Source organism: Sceloporus occidentalis, unplaced genomic scaffold (genome assembly GCF_023333645.1).
Source record: "Sceloporus occidentalis isolate IW3139 unplaced genomic scaffold, rSceOcc1.0.p SCAF_3, whole genome shotgun sequence".
NCBI classification, from domain to species: Eukaryota; Metazoa; Chordata; class Lepidosauria; order Squamata; family Phrynosomatidae; genus Sceloporus; species Sceloporus occidentalis.
Window position 1 is genome coordinate 205,023,534 of NW_028316983.1, and position 21,148 is coordinate 205,044,681.

At 38.9% G+C, this 21,148-nt stretch overlaps 1 protein-coding gene across 3 annotated transcripts in view; it reads left to right on the plus strand.

Moving 5' to 3' along the window:
- The window catches only part of LOC149317380 (tripartite motif-containing 55-like), a 50,002-nt gene that overhangs the window by 26,625 nt on the left and 2,229 nt on the right, over positions 1 to 21,148 (plus strand). The window contains exons 9-10 of one of the 3 annotated variants that reach the window (XM_089517383.1): positions 89 to 379; positions 6,168 to 6,258. In XM_089517383.1, coding sequence (XP_089373509.1) covers positions 89 to 379; positions 6,168 to 6,258 — 382 coding nt within the window. The remainder of the gene's footprint in view (positions 1 to 88; positions 380 to 6,167; positions 6,259 to 21,148) is intronic. The other 2 variants (XM_089517382.1, XM_089517384.1) reach the window with 2 other exon arrangements.

The window sequence follows — 21,148 nt, forward strand, 5'->3', positions numbered from 1 at the left end:
TTTTTCAGTAAGAGGGAGATGGTGGGCTATTGAAAGTATACAGTAATTCACACTGTATTCTTTGTTTTTAATTTTCTGTCCTATTAAGGGTGAAACTGTGCTGACTACAACCCAACAATCTGCAGGACTAGTAGACACTGAACTGGCATCAAGAGGAGAGCTGATTGATCCTTTGTTTTATCCTAGCTGGTATAAATCTCAGCAACAACAAACAAGCAATTCAAACACAACTTCAGTGACCGAAAATAGGCAGGTAGGGCCTTGCATTCCTGCAGAGGTGAATGGAAAGAAGGCAGAAACTCCAGGAATAGCTACTACTACAAATGTGAGTTCTGCCATGAATGGTAAGGAAGCCAATACACCCACAGATACTTCACAGGTTAGTATTTAGTCTCCAATTATGTTGTATTTAGTTAGGATCCTACATAAAATGTAATAGTTAGATGGAGAATGTCTGGTAAATTCTTTTTTCCAACATTTGTCAGTACAGCCAAAGTTTCAATGAAATCTCTCCCCTGCCCATGCACCATCCCCAAAATAACAAAAGAGTTTTAAGATATCTTAAAAACTGACAATTTGTTTGGCATATGCTTTTCATACCCTTCATTCCATTTGATGAAGGGAAATGTGATGGGATGGGCTGCAATCTACAAACATTTATGCTAAATAAAACTTGTTAAAGTGCCACAAGTCTCTACTGATTTTGATGAAACAAGCAAGCAAAGGTAGTTTACCCCATAACAGAAATCACTCCAATTTAAAGGAGTTCTTAAAATTAAAATTAAAGAATTCAAATTAATCAGCTGTGATTACTTTTACAAGACATTCAAAATACTTTGATTTTGGTCCACAGACTTTGAGATGCAGTCAGTCACTTTGGATTGTTTTAATATAAGTTAGTTTCACTCCCCCAGATGTTCTTTGAGCAAACAAATTGTAATGTTCTTTAGAACACCTGTCTTGGAATTAGGCATGGGCAGGATGTCCAGAGGAAAGGTATAGTCCAGTGATGGTGAACCTTTTAGAAGCCGAGTGCCCAAACTGCAACCCAAAACCCACTTATTAATTGCAAAGCGCCATGTCCCTCTGGCTTTCTAGTAACAAACTCTGGCAGACTCTGTGCTGGGGTGACAGCACATGTGCCCACGGAGAGGGCTCTGAGTGCCACCTCTGGCACACGTGCCATAGGCTCGCCATCACTGGTATAGTCCATAAGACATTCATCTCCTTGCACATGGCACTCTTCCCTGTTCACTTTCCTTCTTCCTTTGGACTCCATCTGCACCAGTGTTCAAAGAAAGAGGGCATGTCAAGTTCACCCATCACCTTGCTCTTGTCACTGGTTTAAGAGGCCAGGTGAACCAGCAGCAACATTAAGGCAGAGAAGCAACAACGGGGCTCTAGAGCTGAGCAGTGGGCTCTCTGTTTGGATGTGCATCACATCAGCAGCCCAACAATGCCAGCTCCTGATGCCAGAATTACTTGGAATCAATAATAAATAGATGACCAGACAAGTCTAAAGTGACCTTTGCAAAAAGGTAACATATTAATATTAAGTCATATGGCTTTGATAAAACCAGTTGATCTCTACTCAATAGGACTTTAAACTTGGATTTCTCAGGCATCAGATTCTTGTGAAGCCCTCCTCCAGTTTAAAACACACAGAGGGAACAATTTCTGAAATGCAGGAGAATTTCAGAAGCCATTTGTGATATGGCATGGAAGTCCTTGCCCTACATCAATAAAAAGTAGCTTTGGAAAAAGTCCTGAGTTGCTTATACACAAGGTCAATAAGGAGCTGGGAATTTCTGGTTTAATGCATGTAAATGCCAAAATAGTAACAGAAGATTCCATTTGTCTTTGTCCCTCTCTCTTTAAGTCAGACAGATCATGTAATTCTGCAACTGCTAATGAATATAGAGTGTGTTTGCTTCTAATTCACTGAGTGGGTTGTACAAACGTATCAGAGCGACACCTCTGGACTATACAATTGTCCTTGTTTAACCTGTGTGCAAATTGTTGAATTTTCAACCTTCTTAGGTTTCACTTTTCTTTTTTAAAAAACTGATACTATCTCAAAGAAAGCATGTTGTGTTTTTAATTAATTTTGCATTTCCAATAACTGCATTTTTCCAACAGTGTTTGTACTGTGGTCCTAAAATAGTATAATACAATAAGATAGATCCAGATTTTCATTCGAGTTCCACTCAGAGGACTGGAAAAGAGAACAGACTTTTTCTCATTTCTCCTTACTCTTACACATATACCTCTTTTCCCTTTGCAGAAATTCTAGATGGCTTAAAGACCCCCCCCCCCCGAATATCTGGGGCTGCAGAGGACAGGAAGAAATCACATCTTCCCTTCTTCCTCCAATGGAGAGCTTTCCCTAGATCCAGTTTCTTTCACAGAAAAACAATTCTAGATCCAAGCCAATAAACTCACTAACTGCAATAGATACTAGGCCTACAGTAAGACTACAGTCCTATGTACACTTACCCAGCAGTAGTCATACTCAGCTCAATGGGGCTTACTTCTGAATAGACATGTATAAGATGATGGCCATGTAAATTGCTGTTATTGTGATTTCTAAACTGTGGTCTGATCATGATTTCAAAACAGACAATACCAGTCCTTGCTTATTAAAATCGACACAGCTTGGAAAAGTTAGGTTTTTGGACAGCACCTCCCAGGATCTACAGCTATCATGGCCACTAACTTTCCAAAGCTCTGACAATCTATGGCAGATATATTGCCAAAAGCCACTCGTTCTCACTAGTTCCTTTCAAAACTATATGTGAATTCCCTTAGACTGAAGATTCTAGAAGGAGGAGTGATTGCCACATGTGAACAGTATACTGAACATACATGAATTCATCCTTACATGCATGATGCTCTTGAGACCTATGGACTAAAAGATGCACTAACAGTTCAGAAGGTTTTTATTATTGTTATTATATCAGTTTACATTTCTGTTATCAATACACTACATGGAAGTATGTCCTATTAATAACTAGGAAACTTCCATCCACATGTGCTTTTGAGTTTTGACTGTATCATGGCTGAGCTACAGGTGGCTACCAGAGACAAGAGCTGGAAACCAGGACTGAATCATGCAGTCAGAGCTGGGATCCTCACAGAAGCTGACAAAAAAAAACCTTGTTACAAGGTTCCAGACCAACAGGGCCTCCAGTGATCAGCTCAGTGGTCAATCTATGTGGATTTATTCAGTTTAGAGAAGGAGTGGAGAGCACCTGGGCCATAGGATCAATCCAGGCCTCCTAGCATCTCAAGGTCCATAATGTTTAGTTACTGACAGTAAGAATTTTAAGCTAAAATATGCTGGTATGTTTGGTCCCATGCTTTTCCCTATGGCCCCATCCACCACTAAAATGTACCCCTCCAGATCTGAAACTGAGTTCAGCCCTTGATTTGAAAGAGGTTTCCCACCTTTGGTATAGAGACTTCCTGCCAGGGAACAGATAGATAAACAAAGAGCCTAACTACATGTAACACTGATGACATGATTAGAGAGCACATTTTTACCTTTAAAAATAAAACAACGAAATGTGCTAAAGAGAGAGTGATAGTGACCAGCATAACAGACAGGGAAGGGAGAGTTAACCGTTCCTCTTGGATGTTTTTGTGCCTTGAGGTTGCCTGTTTACTTATGGCAATCCCGTGAATTTCATGGGGTTTTCTTGGCTATTGTCTCCTGCTGCAATTTAGCCTACAGCAGTGATGGCGAACCTATGGCACGCATGCCAGAGGTGGCACTCAGAGCCCTCTCTGTGGGCACATGTGCCATCGCCCCAGCACACAGTTTGCCAGAGTTTGTTACTAGAAAGCCAGAGGGACATGGCACTTTGCAATAAATAAGTGGGTTTTGGGTTGCAGTTTGGGCACTCGGCCTCGAAAAGGTTCACCATAAACAGCATCTGGGGTACTTTGAAGTCCCTTCCAAGTATTAGCAAGGCTCGACCAGGCTTAGCTTCCAAGATAACGTCAGACCTGATTCCTTTAGGGTATACAGATTTTCCTCTTCAACCTCAATCCCAATAAAAATTGCCTCCTTACATCCATTTTACACATGGCAGTTAGCATTAGGATACAATCAAATTAGAAAAAATGTCCACGTTGGCTGGGAGATTCTGGGAATTACTTTTTTGCTGTGTGACTTCAAGTCATTTCCAACTTAGGGGACCCTGAGATGAACCTATCTAGCTGCATATGCCACTACATACCCCACTACATATCCTCCAAAATTTCACAGATGATAGCCAGGACATGGCCAAGATGAAAGCCAGAATATGGCCAAGCAATATCAAAGTGTGGCGATATTAAAAGTTAATGAGGATGAACACACAAGCTGGGAGGCTTCAGCAGTTTGCGTTTGCCTGAGCCTATAGGGAAATGGAGGACCCCCCCCCTTTTTCCCTCTCTCCCCTGCTGAGTTAAAAGAGTGCAAACTAATTTTGCACTTTGCTATCGGTTTGAAGTAATTGAAGTAAACTGAGGACCAAGGGGGAAGGGAGAAGAGATAAACTGGGACATTTCAAAGCAGCTGAAAAAGTGAGATGACAGAAGGTTAGTTGGGATTGTCCCTGCCAAATTTGGACAGTTGGGTGGTATGGAATAGTAGTAAAAACAAAAAAGTAGCATTCCTAAGCTCTGCAGAAAATCTTATTTCTTTAGTACTGATTGCTAAGTGGAGAGGCGTGTGTGTGTGTGTGTGTAAGAGAGCGGGCGAGAGAGAGATTGAGGAGGGAAGGCTTAGCACTCCTCTCCCCATGTGGTACTGTACAGATGGCCATCCCTCTCCCCTTGCTTGCCACATCACACCTGGTATTTAATTTTTAAAAAACAACAGGCTTGCTAATAGCAGTGTTAGCGTCACATGTAGTTAGGCCCAAAGAACGAAAGACTCCTGGTTCTAGCCCTGACAGCTCCTGGCAGATTGCTTTTGGAAGAGACTTGCATGAGCAATAGAAGCAGTGATATGTAAAGGGATAAAGGATGCAAACAGAATAGGCACCAGCTGTTTAACAGTCATGAGCAACTCAGTAGTGCTGGGCTCTAAAGCTGAAAGGGAGAAAAGTACAGCATGAGAGAGAAGGAGAAAGAAGACCCAAGCTCAGGGCCTGGAAAAGCTAGGAACTGTTACTTTTTTGGACAACAACTCCAAGGATCCCCCAGCAAGTATGCTGGGAATTGTAGTCCAAAAAACCAGCTTTCCAGGCTCTTCCATATGACTAGTTGAGGGCAGGAAATGATTTGGCCAAAGTGTCACTGGTTTAGCAAAGGACATAGCAAAGCAGATAAACTGATAGAAAGACAGATGGAAATTGATGGAACAGTTTTTCCTTTTCTCCAGTGAACCTTTTGAGACAGGACTCATTCCAAGCTTAAGGGTCTATGAGCAGATTCCTATCTGGTGGCCCTGTTCCCTCCTTTAACAGTGAACCCATGATGATCAACACCAAACACCTGTGTCCGAGATGCCATTTTAGTTTCCCACAGTACCCAGAAGTAAATTGCTCATGGCACCTCAGGTCCAATCAACACAAGGGACCCAGGGCAAGTATTAGCACATGGCCATTTCTTTCTTGAGAGCTTGAGTTTAATGGGCTGGGGTGAGGTGCAGTGGAGAAGCTTCTTAGTACCTTCACCAAACTATAAGTCTCAGGATTCTTTGTGGAAAGCTGCAACAATTCAGTTGGGATCAAAATGATACTAAGTACTTATCATATAAGTATAGTTCTGTAGTGCAGTGAGAGGTGCACACATGGCATGCTTAAACAGTGTGGCTTCTAATAAAAGGAGTTAATGGTATTAAAGCTGGGGAAAGTGTTTTAGACTACGGTTCAAAAAAAAAAAAAAGCAGTAATGTTTCCAAGCTCCAATTGATACTTACACCTGCCTAATACTTTTATTAGTGCATGTACTTCTCACAAGTACTAATCTGGCACAACGTTCTGTTTATTTCTGTTTCAGATCTACCCTGGGTATATTTGTAATAACCAATGATTTTTTTTAAATGGCCTAAGAACCCAGCAATAAAGGGGGAAAGTCTTCTGAAAACTGAATGTCTTCTTTACCAAGCTCAACAGTAATGAGCAACCATATACTGATGACATTAGTGAAATACTCTTCTTATTATTTCCTCACAGGGGCTAGCATTCTGCCTCTCAGTTTTGGCTTTTCTTATCTTACTGCACCATCTCTGGAGTCAGATTCAATACATGATTTGTACTTTAAGGGGTAGGAACTGTTTTGTTTTATCCTTAACTAACAGCACAAGTTATTTCTCTGGTCATGTCTGCAGATGGTATAGAAATACGTGTCCCATTCTCTTCTCATCTAAACAGACCATGCTGTCATGTAACAATACATGCTGCCTAGTATCTAAAACCTTCCCTCCTTATGTCCTCTCCCTCTGTAATGTTATCCTGGAGTGTAATCCTGCATGGTTAAAAATGAAATATTGTTTTAGAGAGAAAGGTGGGGAAACTCAGCTCAGTCATGTGGACTATATTTAATATATTTGACATTTCTGGAGTTATTTAAAACTGTAAATTCCCACTGTAGGTATAATAAGGAGTACAAGATTTTTTTTTAATTGATGGATTTAAGCATTCATGGCTTGAATATATATATATACACGCACACACACACATATTCGAAAAAGCAAATGTATATATACATATATATATACATTCCAAAAAGCAAACCTTGATTTTGCTATTTTCTACAAGGGACACCATTTTACTATACCATTTTAATGGGACTTGAGCATCCACAGATTTTGGTATCCATTAGGGGGGGAGGTGCCCTGAAACCAAACCCCAGCAGATACCAAGGCCCCGCTGTAATTATTTTTGTTGTCCACACAGCTAGCCTTGGGAATGGGGGAAAGATATAGCTGTCATTTTCCCTGGAAAAGGCTGCGGTTAATAGGTCCTGTTTGTGCATCTGAAACAAGCATGTGATCCAACTTCCCATGTGCAAGTGCCACTTCAGAATGCAAGTGGAGGGCTGTGTGACTAAATCTCCCCTGTGTAAAAAGAAAAGTGCCTGTGGATATCAGTCTAGCTTTCTATTTGACATGTGAATGTACTGTGCAGAAAGAGTTTTATATCAACGGCAGCATTCAGACATAAAGTCTCCTGCTTGTATTCTTTGTATTCTTCAGTCACGGGTACCATCTGATTTTTTCCCAATTTCTAGATTAGAGTTTGTTGTTTCACAAAGGTTTTACAATATATTTACACTTTGTATAACTTGCTCTTCCACTGAAAAGCTCAGAGCAAGTTAGATGGTTTTATCAGAGTTTCCTACTGTAATATTCACCCAACTGCATTTTGCTTACTATTAGCAAAATGCCAATATCAAGTGCCTGAAACCTGTTATGGATTATTTCCTGTTTATAAGAACAATAACTATCTTCTATAAGAAAGAAGATGGGGTAAACTGTAAAGTTCGTTCCCTTTTTAGCCATTTTTTTAAATGCTTGAGTTTTTAAAGATCAAATAATCCTATAGAGCAAAAAGTTTGTTTATTGCCAGCAGTTGGCCCTCTAGGAGTGAGAAGAAGACTTGAATAACATATGTAGCGCTTTGTCTGGAAATTCACAGTCTTCATATTGATATTTGCTTTCCTTAACAGTGAAAAATTGCTTCCCTCAGATACATATGTTTGGTGCTGGGCTGGATCCTGGTTTCTTTTTGCTCCAGTTTTTAATGTTGAAGCGCTGCTTTGTTTTGGTTTCCACCCGCTTTGGAGATGTGCATCATATAAACATCCTGCCTTCAAAGCTGCTAGAAGCCACATTATTTTGCTTGTCTGTTTCACCCCCAAGGCTAATAGTAATAATAATAATAATAATAATAATTATTATTATTATTATTATTATTATTTTAGCCTGTCTCTCCCTACGGATTGAGGCAGGTTACAATAAAAAGGATAAAATACATAGTACAAAGTAATAATAAATTAAACAATACCATAGTAGTTTATGTCCTCATCCCTTTCCCCACGACCACTCCCTTCTCCTTTTGTGTCGTGTCTTTTTAGATTGTAAGCCTTAGGGCAGGGAACTGTCCAATTAAAAAGATTGTATGTACAGCACTGTGTAAATTTACAGCGCTTTATAAATAAAGGATAATAATAATAATAATAATAATAATAATAATAATAATAATGTCTGCCACATACAAATAAATAGATATAGTATTCAGCATTAACATGAAAAATGTGTCTCTAAGAGAGAGAGAATATATCAAGCATCCAGGAACTCTGCATTATGTTAAATCTCAGACAATTGCTACTTATGTAGATGTACTTTAAGTGCACAGTAGCTAATAAGATCATTAAGGAGATGAGACTGAAAGATCAGACTGTGAATTAATGCCATGCTACATCAGAGTCTCAAGTGATAAACTGTGATTATATTATTTTAGTTCCTCCTCTAAATTGCAGTATTTTAGTTCTTGGGATCATCTGGAGTTAGTTCAGTGCTTAATGGAAATTTCAGCATCTAGTTTTGAAAACTGGTTTTCAAGACTTCCAACCTTTTCAATACTGAATCCAGCAGAAAAGGTAAAAGTGTGTGCTTTATTTTTTGGCAGATGAATACTCTATGTGTCAGATGAGATTACTCATATACAGAATTGGAAATGTACTGAAGTCAAAACTAGATTATAAAATCAAAGATGGATTTAAAAATCATACTGAATTATGTTCAGGGAATGACCAAATTCCTGATGGGCAAATTATACTTTCTCTTTTGCCAGCATTCATACATAAACACATGCACTCACATTGCTGCTCACCTCATGTGATACTGATCTTGAAATCGCGTGTGGGTATCGGTGTGTGCCATCAAGTCTTCTGTTAAGTTATGGTGACCCCATGAATTTCATAAGGTTTTCTTAGGCAAGGAATACTCAGATGTGGTTTTGTCAGTTCCTTCCTCTGAAATACAGCCTATAGCTCCTGGTATTCATTGGCAGTCCAATTCTAATCAGGGCTGCTCCTTTTTAGCATTCAAGATCAGATGGAATCTGGTGCCCTCAGGGTATTTAGAACATAATTTTGAACGTTATGTTGCCCAGTTGGAAACTGTTTTGTATACATAGTTGTATACTACACTACATAGTTTGATAATTGGATACCACTGATCTTGAATATTATGATAAGAATGTAGTGTTGAATACAAGAACTTTGGCAAATTAAAAATCCATGTTCAAGCAATATCTTTTTTGAAACATGTAATATGCACGGAATTGGTGGTAACATTTCAGGATCTTCAGATCCTTTTTGGAGACATTTATTACAAAAAGTAAGGAGGAAAGAAAATGTAATTGGAAAGTGACAAGGGTTCAGTCTGTAGAGTACAGCAGAGTTCTATTTACCTACTTTTCTTGTTTGTAATTTGTCTCAGATGTTGACTAATTCAGCATGTGTGAAATGTTTTACCTACTAGGTACAGGGATTTAAAAAAAGATAGATCAAAGCATTTCTTTCTGTTCAAATTAGAATCTGTCTCCCCCCAACACACACACACACACACACACACACACACACACACACACATGCTCAGAGTGCATTTGATGGGCTTGTGCCAGCTAGAGGGATCCTTAGTGCATTTTGATAGTAGTTGTAAGGGCAGAATAGGAAGAAGTTCACAACCAACCAGACTTCCTTCCTCCACACTTTACTTTACAATATTCAGCTTATTTTTGAAACAATATTCTAGGTAGTCTGGAGAAACAGGAAACCATTTTGCACACTGTCTTACTTCATGTTTGTACCACATTATGAACAAATGTCACATTACATGCAAACTGGTTTAATGCCTGATGGCCCTTGTAAAGCTTTACAAAGCCATATAGGAGGCGGTGATGGCGAAGTCTTCCAGATTAGGTTGTTTTTAGTGATCTCTGCAGCATCACTGTACCTGTTACTGCATGTGGACATATGCAGGAAGGTGGAGGCACTTCACATTTTCCCTGCTTGCTGTTTGCTCCTCAAAAATGTTCCCAATTTCTTAAAGAAATACAAAAGTGGACTTGCCCTTAAATACACACATGAACATTGGATCTTTCAAGAAGGGGGAACTAATAAATAGGTGGGCAGAAGACCAATCTGAACAAAGAAAATTAAGATGGAGAAAATGTTACATGTTTTCAAAGGGACTGCTGTATTTGTCTATGTCACAATAAATAAATAATACAAAGCCTGTAGCACCTTTGAGACTGAGAAAAATACATTTCTAACGTAAGCTTTTGCAGTTCTAGAAATTTTCTCTCTTGGTAGCAATTGAGAGTCCACAGTAATAATGCAAACTATTTATCGGAATAAAACACATAAACTCTTATTGGTTACAACCTAACAAGTTTGGCCCCAGCTTGGGTCCAAATCCAGATATCAGTTGACCTGCATGCCAACTGATGGAAACCAATCTTCCAGCCATTTTTCTGGATATAGATACAAATTTATTCAGTCTACATACTGGGTATACCTCCAGAATGACAGATGAAGGATTCCACTTGTCACCTGTCAATGGGCAAAGACATATTCTCCACGAAGACATATTCTCCTGAGTAGAACATGGTCCCAGTTGCCCACTCTCCCAACAGGCCAATGGACTCCCAACTGGCTCTGACAGCTGCCCAGACTGCATCTCCCCCCCAACTGCATCCAGCCCCCTTGATAAAACTGACCAAGACTGTAACAAAATAATTCACATATGTCACAGAACAAAGCCACAAAACTCTGAACAAGAACAGAGGGAGGGAGGCAATGGAGGTTGCCATCTAGTTAGGGTGCAGGCAAGAGTAAATCTAATCCTCTGATTTTGGCTTCCCCGATCCCACCTTCTAGCCAACTATAATAATAATAATAATAATAATAATTTGTTTTATTTATATACCGCTATTCCAAAGATCATAGCGGTGAACAGCAAGTAAGCTAATTAGCAAGTAAGCTAATTTGCCCCCAACAGTCTGGGTACTCATTTTAGCGACCTCGGAAGGATGCAAGCCTGAGTCGAGCTTGGGCCCTTTTGCTGGTCTTGAACTCGCAACCTTGTGGTTTTGAGTTAATGGCTGCAGTACAGGCATTTAACCACTGCGCCACCAGGGTTCCTGGTGTTGGGCCTGATGGGCTAGTTTTCCTATGATTCCTCAGAATCCATGGAAACTTTGCAGGCTCCTGGGAAGGGGAAAGCATATAGGGTTTGAAAAGGGTTGGGCTGCCTCAACATGAACCATAAATGGAGTTCTACTTTTTTCTCAGTCTCAAAGTTGCCATAGGATTTCTTTACATCTTTGTATAAGTTTTTATAAGTTGCATGTGTGTGTTTGTACCTAACAATATTTTTGTTTGTTTGTTTGTTTGTTTGTTTATAAAATTATTTATTTATAAATATTTATACCTCATCCTATATGAAGAGATTAATGTAATTCAGCATATATTTAAAATACAAAAGTCTACCTCTAGGGTATTTCTTGTTAATTTAGCTTTCTATTCTAATTTCTGGAAGCTGCCTATGTGATTCAGTAACACCAGTGATGAGCTGTTGTAATGACAAAACATTCTGTAAGATTCCCTGGCAATGCTATTGCTGTAATTAATTTTGCCAGTTATTTCCTTCCCCTAGCATTTAATAGTCATACATACAGACTATATTCTGAGTCATGGGGTACCTTCTGGAAGGCTTTTTCTAGCAATCATGTCTCAGAATAATACAAGACAGTGATTTCCTGTATTCAAATGAAAGCACAGCCAAGTTGACCTTGCTTTTATATTTTACTCCACTGAAAATTGGAAAATGCTTAAATCCTGGTCTCTGTTTAATTGCCTCCTTAAAATAGATTGTCATCCTCTAAGTCAAGAATCATTCTTCACAAATTGCTAGGTTGGCTGGGGAGATGGGAATTGTGATCTAACAACATAGCAATAGCAAGTACATTTCTATACCGCTTACCAATGTACTAAGTGGTTTACAATGTGTAAGCTAACTGCCACCAACAAGCTGGGTACTCATTTTAGCGACCTACAGAAGGATGCCAAACTGAGTCAACCCAGAGCCCCCAGCTGGTATTGAACTCGCAACCTTGTGGTTTTGTGAGTGAGTGGCTGCAGTACAGGCATTTAACCACTTCACCACCAGGGCTCATCTGAAAAGCCTCATAATTCCCACCCTTGCTCTAAGCAATTTTTAAACCTAAGGAAACTCTCATGTCTTCCTGTTCAAAACCTCTTGCTACACGATCAGTAATTCTTTTGCAGCAGTGTGCAATGTGCAGTTAATGGACATTGCAATTATTGGACATTTTATTTTCCATTTTCTAGCTTCCACAATCATGTTATCCCTCCAAAAAAGGTGCATTGTTTCGAGGGCCATTGCATGTTCAAATATTCAAAGCACTTTTTAAAAATTAGTGACACTGGAGCACTCAGTGGTGACACAGATGGTCTCTTGAAATTGTTTGCACAAATGTCGAGAGTGTTGGTTAGATATGACACTTCTACTGATAAACATTCCTACCCCTCTCTCCTCCCCAGGTTGCACCATTTCATAAACATTTATTTTAGTTACTTTTTTCTTTGGAGGTTGGATCTTTTCCCTGCACAACTCCAGTATGGAAACACACATCTAATTTGACTTAGATTTGACTAATTTTTTAAATGGGGTAATTAATCATTTTTTGTACTTTGTATTTTTATATTTACTGTGTGCAAATAGGTGTAATGAACCATGATTAACTGAAACGTCAATTGTAGACATATTGCAGAATGGCTAGTATGCACTTGTAGCATACTTCCTGTGCACAACAGTCCCAGAGCTAGAGGAAAAGTGACAAATATAGGATGTACTTCCCAAAATGAATCTATCCTCAATTTTTCCGCCTTTGAGCTACAGAGTAAAAGTATCAAGGAAATAAAATCAAATTAAGGTCATTGCTTTTTCTGGCACTGTATAAAAAGAAATCCTGCTTATTTTCACTTTTCATTTCCTTTATTATGTAACCATCCACAAAAATCCAGACAGATTTGTCCATGGCATTGTGTTTTTGACAGAACAATTCAACTTTTGTTGAAGCAGGGTATAAATGTAAGGGTAGGCAGAAATCCAAGCCTTGAGACCCACACACACATACAGTTTGAGTCTCCCTTATCTGGAATTAAGAAACCCCAATACATCAAAATCCAATATTGTCCACATGGGTAACTGAGATAGTGACATTTTTTTATTTTTAATGGTTTAATGTATACAAACTTTGTTTCATGCACAAAATTATTAAGAATTACCTTCAAGCTATGTATATAAGGCATATACAAAATATAAATGAATTTCATGTTTAGACCTCGGTCTCATCTCCAAGATCTCATTATATATATGCAAATATTTAAAAAGAAAAAAACCCAAACCCAAAAATCTGAAATCCAAAACACTTCTGGTCTAAGGCATTTTGGATCTCAGCGACTCAACGCAATTTAGAAACAGCTAGAAAGGAAGGTAAATAAAGATGTTGACATTGTGCAATGAACTCTTTCCAAGTACTACTGAATGACTTTGAGGAATCAGAATGTGCTGATGGGACTGATGTTTCAATACGATGTTCTATTTATGGAGCTCTTACAGAAAGGAGCTGGCTTCCATAGCAAGTGCAGTGTGTCCATAGTTGTTATGCGCTCTGTGTTGCATATTTATAATAACTCAGCTAAGTCATCCATTCATGATCAAGTGACACATGTATACAAAGCCCACAAATTATGTAGGCCTTGTTACCTGATCCAATGAGTCTATGGTTCAAACTCTGCCATGAGTCATAATCTTAAATGGTAATGGGTCTCATTCATCAGATCCTTTCAAAGAACAATCTATACTTTAAAGCGATGTCTGTTTCTTAAGTGGTACACTTAGATTTTGCTCTGTGTCACAGCAAGAATCTACCCTTCTCTGCCAGGAGGAGAGAAAGTTTGTCTAGTAACTCTTTGAAATCACACAGCTTAGAGATCTTTCCTTTCCTTACTACTTTTTTAATGTTTGTTAAACAAAATGGGAATGAGTGAGTATAAAGTAAGCTTTTCCACACTCAGCAGTTGCTCTGTATTATTTTTAACACAAAAGTTTATGCTTGCAGTGCATCTGTATCTCTAGGAAAGCAGCTAAATAGCAATAGGTATATCTGAGTTTTAAAACGAATGGGTGGTTTGGTTTGATTGATTACATAAATTCAGTGCTAGTAAATATTTTTACATGAAAAATCTAGAGAGACCCAATTACAGTACTTTTAAGAGAATGTGATAGATTTGCATCATTTCAATCCACGAAAATGATTTCCTATCAGTATATTTCATAAGGCTACATTCAGCTACTATGATGTAATCCAATTCTGATTGAAAATGTCTTGGAGTAGCATCACATCTCATGCAGTCTCAGGTGTTCACTTAGTGCAAGAGATGTGGAGAACTAAAGCCAAGCTAGAGCCCTGTTTCAGTCTTGCTGTCCAGCATTATAAAGAAACATTTTAATTTTGCGGGAGGGCTCCTGTTAGAACAGCGGTGCACAACTTGTGATTTGTTTCAGCATGTGTATGCATATATAGCTCCCAGCCAGCACTGTATGTGGCCCTGGGGTCTGAAAAGCTTTTGCATCTCTTCTTTAGAAGAGCCATTGAATTGTAGGAATAAAGAATGCACATTAACTGACTGAAAATATTTGTATGGATCACCAGGGTTTCCCAGTGCAATTCTCCAAATGCTCTCTCTCCCAAAACCTCACATAAAAAAATTATGTTCTCTCTCTGCTCTGCTACATTCACATAAAGGATCCACAAGTAGATGTTTTTGTTTAGTTCTACTTGGTTTGAGTGATTCTGAGTTCTCTGCTTGTCCTGTGAGAAACTAATCGGAGTATCAAAGCTTGGAACTGATTTTTGTTTTGTTTTTAAGTGCCAGAATTCCCCAGGCAGCATAATCATATAATCCATACTTTTTGTACTATGTAGAGATATAGCAGACAAGCGCTGTTGATCAAGTCTTGCCTCCCTGTTTACCCTTGAACTCACAAAACCTCCTACAGTTGATCTGGCATGATATGTTGATCTGGCATGATATGCATAGTGAGTCATGGGATACTTGTTATGCCCCTTGCTGATTGTTGCTCAGGTGTTTCCCTCAGTTGAAAGTCATCCCTGTGCAACAAGATGTTTTTAGGAGGCTTTATCATATTCTTGTACATCATTCTAAGAATAATGCACTGGTAATGAAAGGATCTAGAGGAAACATTTCACTTGGGTTTTGCTGGTAATTTTCTGTAAAGCCACTGAGAAAGATTAGAAATGTAATGATTTTTTTCCCCAGGTGAGCCCCAAGGAACTTCCACACTATGCAAAAAAGAGAGAGAGGCTTTCTTAAGGTTCTCCTTCTGTTTTTTTTTTTTTTTTAAAAAAACGGGTTTATCCGTTAGTATAACCTTTCTAAAGTAAACTTGGCATTATATCCTTCAGGGAACTTACCCAGCCTACACATAAAGAGAACGCTGAATTCATTTGCTCAAGATTATTTTTGGAATCGTTAACATTGTGTGAAATAAACAGAATTACATTATCTTTTGCCACATAGCTCTAATTGTAACAGAATGAAAATCTATTTTGGTGAGACATTCAATCCCCACGGGCGCGAAAAGTTCACGGAAGACCACCTTTCTGAGAAGTGAACAGCTAATGTTATGATGGATGGAGTTTGCTGCTGCATATTTTACTGCCTACAGTTATGTAGTTAAACAATTCATTTCAGAAGAAAAGAATTTCACTTGGCTCCTAGAGAATTAAAAATAGGCATACGAAAAGGAAACTTTGAGCTGGTAGCTATATTGTTATGATAAAAGTTGACAGCTGTAGGAAGTTTTGGTGAAGGAATGATACCATATTACAAAGTAAACATACAGCTTTAGAGAAAGTTGAAATTATTTTAAAATAACACATCCTTAAGTTTTCACTTCCTTCTAAATGTTAAGAACATCCTATAACTTTAAGGATACATAATTAACAGATACTGCATTCTTTAAAGGAGAAGAGATAAAATTGGCACATTTGATTTCAAAACAATGAGCCCTAGATCTGAAAGTTTGCAAATACTGAGTTTTAAAAATCTGTGCTTTAAAAACTTAAATACAGATTGTGAGTGTGAATTTTAGATGCAGGAAACCAAAAGTGGTAGGTGAGACTCAAATTTCAGTAGCAAAATGTGATTGTTTTTAAATCCATAAACTGTTTTTAAATTCAACAATTTCCGAAGACCTAATTTTATTTTAAATAAGGAAAATATAATTTTCAGATAAGCAAAATATTTTTAAGAGTAGGCTTTCCTTTTCTCCTTAAGTATTAATACAAAACAGAGCAACCTTTCTGCTTCAGTGATGCTACGTATCTTTATTGTGAAAATGTTGATTTCAGGTGTTCTAAAATAATTTCTTCCATTATTGTGTCATGTTTGGTTTGTCTTCAGTAAATGGAGCACATGCATTTCCTCTTTCCCCACCCCCCTTCTGATCTTCTGATCTCCCTACCTAATTAACATTGTGTCATCGTTGGTATTCTTCTTCTCCCCCCACGATTTACCCCCTATCACTCACTCACTCACTCACTCACTCACTCACTCACTCAGTATGTGGAGATCTCATGCACTCCTTCCTCCCTCAATCCCCCTGATCATTCACTCACTCATGTGGAGATCTGCAATGAATATATGGGGAGAATCAAGGGGAGAGGGTGCATGAGATCTCTACATGAGCGAGTGAATGATGGGGAGGATCAGCGAAGGGAAGAGTAAAACCAAAGATGTGTAATGCTGATGGGGGGCAGTGTTGTGGGAGGATCGGGGGGGGGGGAACCAGGGGAAGAGTAAAAACAGTAAAAGCAAACAACACTAGGGCAGGAGGGGAGAAAGAGGGAGGCATTTGCTTTTACTGTTTTTACTCTTCCCTTGGTCATCCCCCCCCCCCCCAATCTAATAGCCTCATCTAATCCCTCACCACTGATCTTATAGCTGAACATTTTCATAAATAAAAGATAACTAAAATACAATTTTATTTTTTCTTTCTCTGTCATGTGTGTATATTTAAAATTCTGTCACTCACTCACTCACTGGGGTGACAAAAGGGGAAAGGGGATTGGATGCGGTGGCATCCAGTTAGTGGAAGGTGGCCTAGATTGACAGGCAAACAATAACAGCTGTTGGCTGATAAGTGATGCATACTGGGTAGGAAAAACATAGTGGAGCAGACATGGCCATGTGGCCAAAAATAATGCAAAAGAGAGGACCCTACACTGAAGTGAGTTCACCAGGGGAGAAAATGTGTGGCCAGTTAGGCTGTGTTTGTTAGTATGTGTTGTGAATGGGGTCACTGCAGGCTCATTGTGAACCAGGAAAATGCAAGGTGAGGCTGATTTTAACCCCTTTGGTTAGTGTAGACAAACTCTTAGTCTGAACCCAACAGTATTTTTTGTAATGAATAGTATAATGAATCATCTAAATAAATAATGTGAACTAGTTGTCCCTCAGTTTTTATTTTGTTTTTCAAAGAAGAGAATAACACAGCCAGTTGATAACTTGAGTGTTTTAAAGGTTTAATGAATATTGTTTATGCTTTGCAGCCGTCTCATATTCAGAGGTGTGGAATAGCTTCAGCATGGAAATCAACACATCTCTTTGTAGTCAGGTTCTACATTTGGGGCGCCTATTCTGTTTTATAGCCTAGGAGCCAGTGATAGAGTTTGTGCAATGTTACATTTTGCACTACAAGTCCCAGAATCTCCCACGTATGGGTCTGGGGCAACTTGGCTGGGGGTTTTGAGAGCTGTGGTGCAAAAAGGTACTTTTCCAAGCTCCAGGCAAGTAGAGTTTGGGGCACATTCCTGCAGCCTCTTGTGCTGATAGATCCCACTTCATGTGATCAGTCAATTAAGTAAACTTATTATGTGATCCTCTTGACTGTATTCTACCTAAGGGTCAGCCCTACCAATAGATACATTGAGATATCAGATACTTTGAGGCAGCAGATTTGGGGTATCAAGGAAGGGCAATAAGCTGTTATTTAATTTATTATTATTTTCTTTAACTTCCAAAGAGAGGTTGCTGAGGATACCAAAGTGCTTCAGGTACCAAAGTACCTTGACTACCCTTGGGTACTATGTAACTTGGATTGTAGGGGTTAAGACTACCATTTACTGCTGCTCTGCTTAAGGCAGCGAGATTCATACGGTGATTTGTAACAGGAGTATGGTCTGAAGGCACATGATACAACTTTGATGAAGCTGAGCATGCCCCTATGTTGGGAAGACTGCCTGGGAATCTATGTGTGCTGTCTTGAGTTCTATTGAAGAAAGAGGGAGGATACATTAATACGGTCAAAATTCTGTTTGCCAGTGTATCAACACTGGAAGAGGAAGAGAAGGGAGAGTAATGTTAGAAGAAAAGGGGGTCCGCAAATGGTGCAATTGTAAGCCTGAGGGCAGGGAACCGTCTAATTAAAAATAATATTTGTAAGCCAGTCGTGGAACTCTTGTGCTGCAACAAACTACAGTTCCCAGAATTCCATAGCACTGAGCCATGAAAGTTGAAGTGGTGTCAAACCAGACTATTTATGCAGTACAGATGAAGCCAGAGACACCTTTCACTGCCATCCCCCTGTTACTCTCATTCTTTGGTGTTTTGTTTGTTTTTTTTAAAAAAAGACATGCCAACATAGGTCAGACTTCTGCTAGTGTAAGCTATCAACAGGATTCCAGCCTATATTAGTAATTCACATATTAAATTAAGGGGAATTTTCTGTGGTGAATGGAACATCTAGATTTGCTTACACAGTTTTTTACTAATTGAGATCAAAAGTTGGCTCAGTGAAAATAGAGTTTTGTTGGCTGAGACTCTCAGCTGTTGTGGCTATAAGGAAGTTCTGAGTTCTTCAATCCCTACATTTTCAAGGGCTGAGAACTGCAGAAGTGATACTGTGGGGATGCTTTCTTCTGCAGGACATGGTACTGAGCAGTCCATAATATCAATTAATTACAGATATATAGACAGAGCAGAGTAGAAGCAAAGAGGCTTTTAAAAGAGCAACTGACCCATGCAATAACAGATTTAACCCCATCCAACTGAAAATATCACCTTTCTCAGTATCAGATTTAAGTTTCATGAAGGCTAAAACAGAGTCTTCACTGAGAACTTTGGGTCAGTATTTGGAGAAAGGAGACAGGAGAGCTCACTCCTTTTTACTTCTTTCTGTTTCTGGCAGTACTTCTGACAGCTAACAGCTACCATTCTCCTTTCAGAGGTTGTGTCAGAAGCAGAGCAGTTGTATCAGTAAAGCAGTGTCCACACACATTGTTGTATGCCTTCAGATCTTTTCTGATTTATGACTCTAAGGTGAACTTATCACCAAGCTTTCTTGACAAAATTTGTTCACTTGCCTTCTTCTGAGACTGAGAGGGTGTGACTTGCCCTAGGTCACCCAGTGAGTTTCCATGACAGAGTAAGGACTTGAACCTGGTCTCCTGGAGCCAGTATGGTGTGGTGCTTTGAGTGTTGGACCAGGTTTGATATTCAGCTCGGCTGTGAAACTCACTGGGTGACCTTGGTCATGTCACATGCTCTCAGCCTCAGGGGAAGGCAATGGCAAACCTCCTCTGAACAAACCTTGCCTAGAAAACCCCATGATAAGTTTGCTTTAGGATTGCCATAAATCGGAAATGACTTAAAGGCACACAACAATTCCTAGTCCCAGTCCAATATTCTAACCAGTATACCAAACTGGCTCGCATCTTCACATAGTGGGCCAATTTGGAGAAAGCTATAGGTCAGACATCTTCAGAAATATGGTTTATCAGTTATGAACAACATGCTGGTGCACGCTGCCTGATCACATCTGCTTGCAGCAGGAGCTGGTGAACAAACTGTCGAGTGAAACTCTGTGCTTTGTTTATTATTTTATTCAAATACAGCTGCTTTCTCTTCTCTGGTTTTCTTCTTTCCAGACAAATTGTATCTTATGTTTTAGGTTTGTTTCTCTGGTTCATTGGCAGAGGGGACAAATCATAGAGGGATACATGCCTATATTTGGACTACGTGTTAAATTGTGGAGCCCTCTGTGCTTTTTACCACCAGTTTATTCCACAGGATTTATTTTCCCAGTCTTGAAAATGAACAAAATGACTTTGATAATAAACAGTGAAATCATATTTCCCAAATTTAGCGATCACCAGAGATTACAGCTCACAAAGGGACTAGGGATTATGGGAGTAGTTCTATAAATCTGGATGCCTTCAAGATGGGGAAGGCCAAGCTAAACAATATCATCTTCATAGGGGATGTAGCTTGTTTTTTCCTCTAAGGTCTTGATTCCCCCATTAATAGCTTATCCCTTTCTCAGTAATCAAAATTGCCCAACTCATAACAGCTGCCAGTTTCAGGTACACATATTCTAGGTTCAGCCTTAGCACTGACAAACAATGTGGGGCTCAGCATTATATGCTTAAGTGTATAATTAAGTCCCACCATTTGAAAATCAGTGCTTCTAAATATACAGATTTGTACTTTACATATTGTATCATCACTTCAAAAGCATAATCAATATTAGGATAATACTTGCTTTTTAGAGATGGTTTCCCCCAATCCCAAAATTAAGTTGCATAGTGCAAAAAATCAATTTATGGCTTGACTTATTTACAGCAAAGAATCTGGCCCTTGGAAGATGACCAAAAACTCTGGTTAGATAGAAGCAAATGAACTACATTTTTCACATCTACTAGGCAACTGGATTTGTCATGCAATTGTGTGATTTTGTCCAAACAGCATGCTTCTAAGTCAACTAATATCTAACAAATCATCATTCCTCACTAATTCAAGTTGGACATTTAATATTATGTATTTAAAGAAGATGGTTAGAACATGCCCAACAAGCCTCTAGCCCATACCCTCTAGCAATTCATTATAAGCCATCTATAATGAAAGCTGTATATGTTTATGTTTTGTGAAGGTGTTATAAATGCTTGAGGTAGTAAAATAATGAAAGCACAGTTTATCCTCTGTGATAAAGTGCAACATGCTTTTGTATGAGCATGAAGGATGCAACCTTGTATAC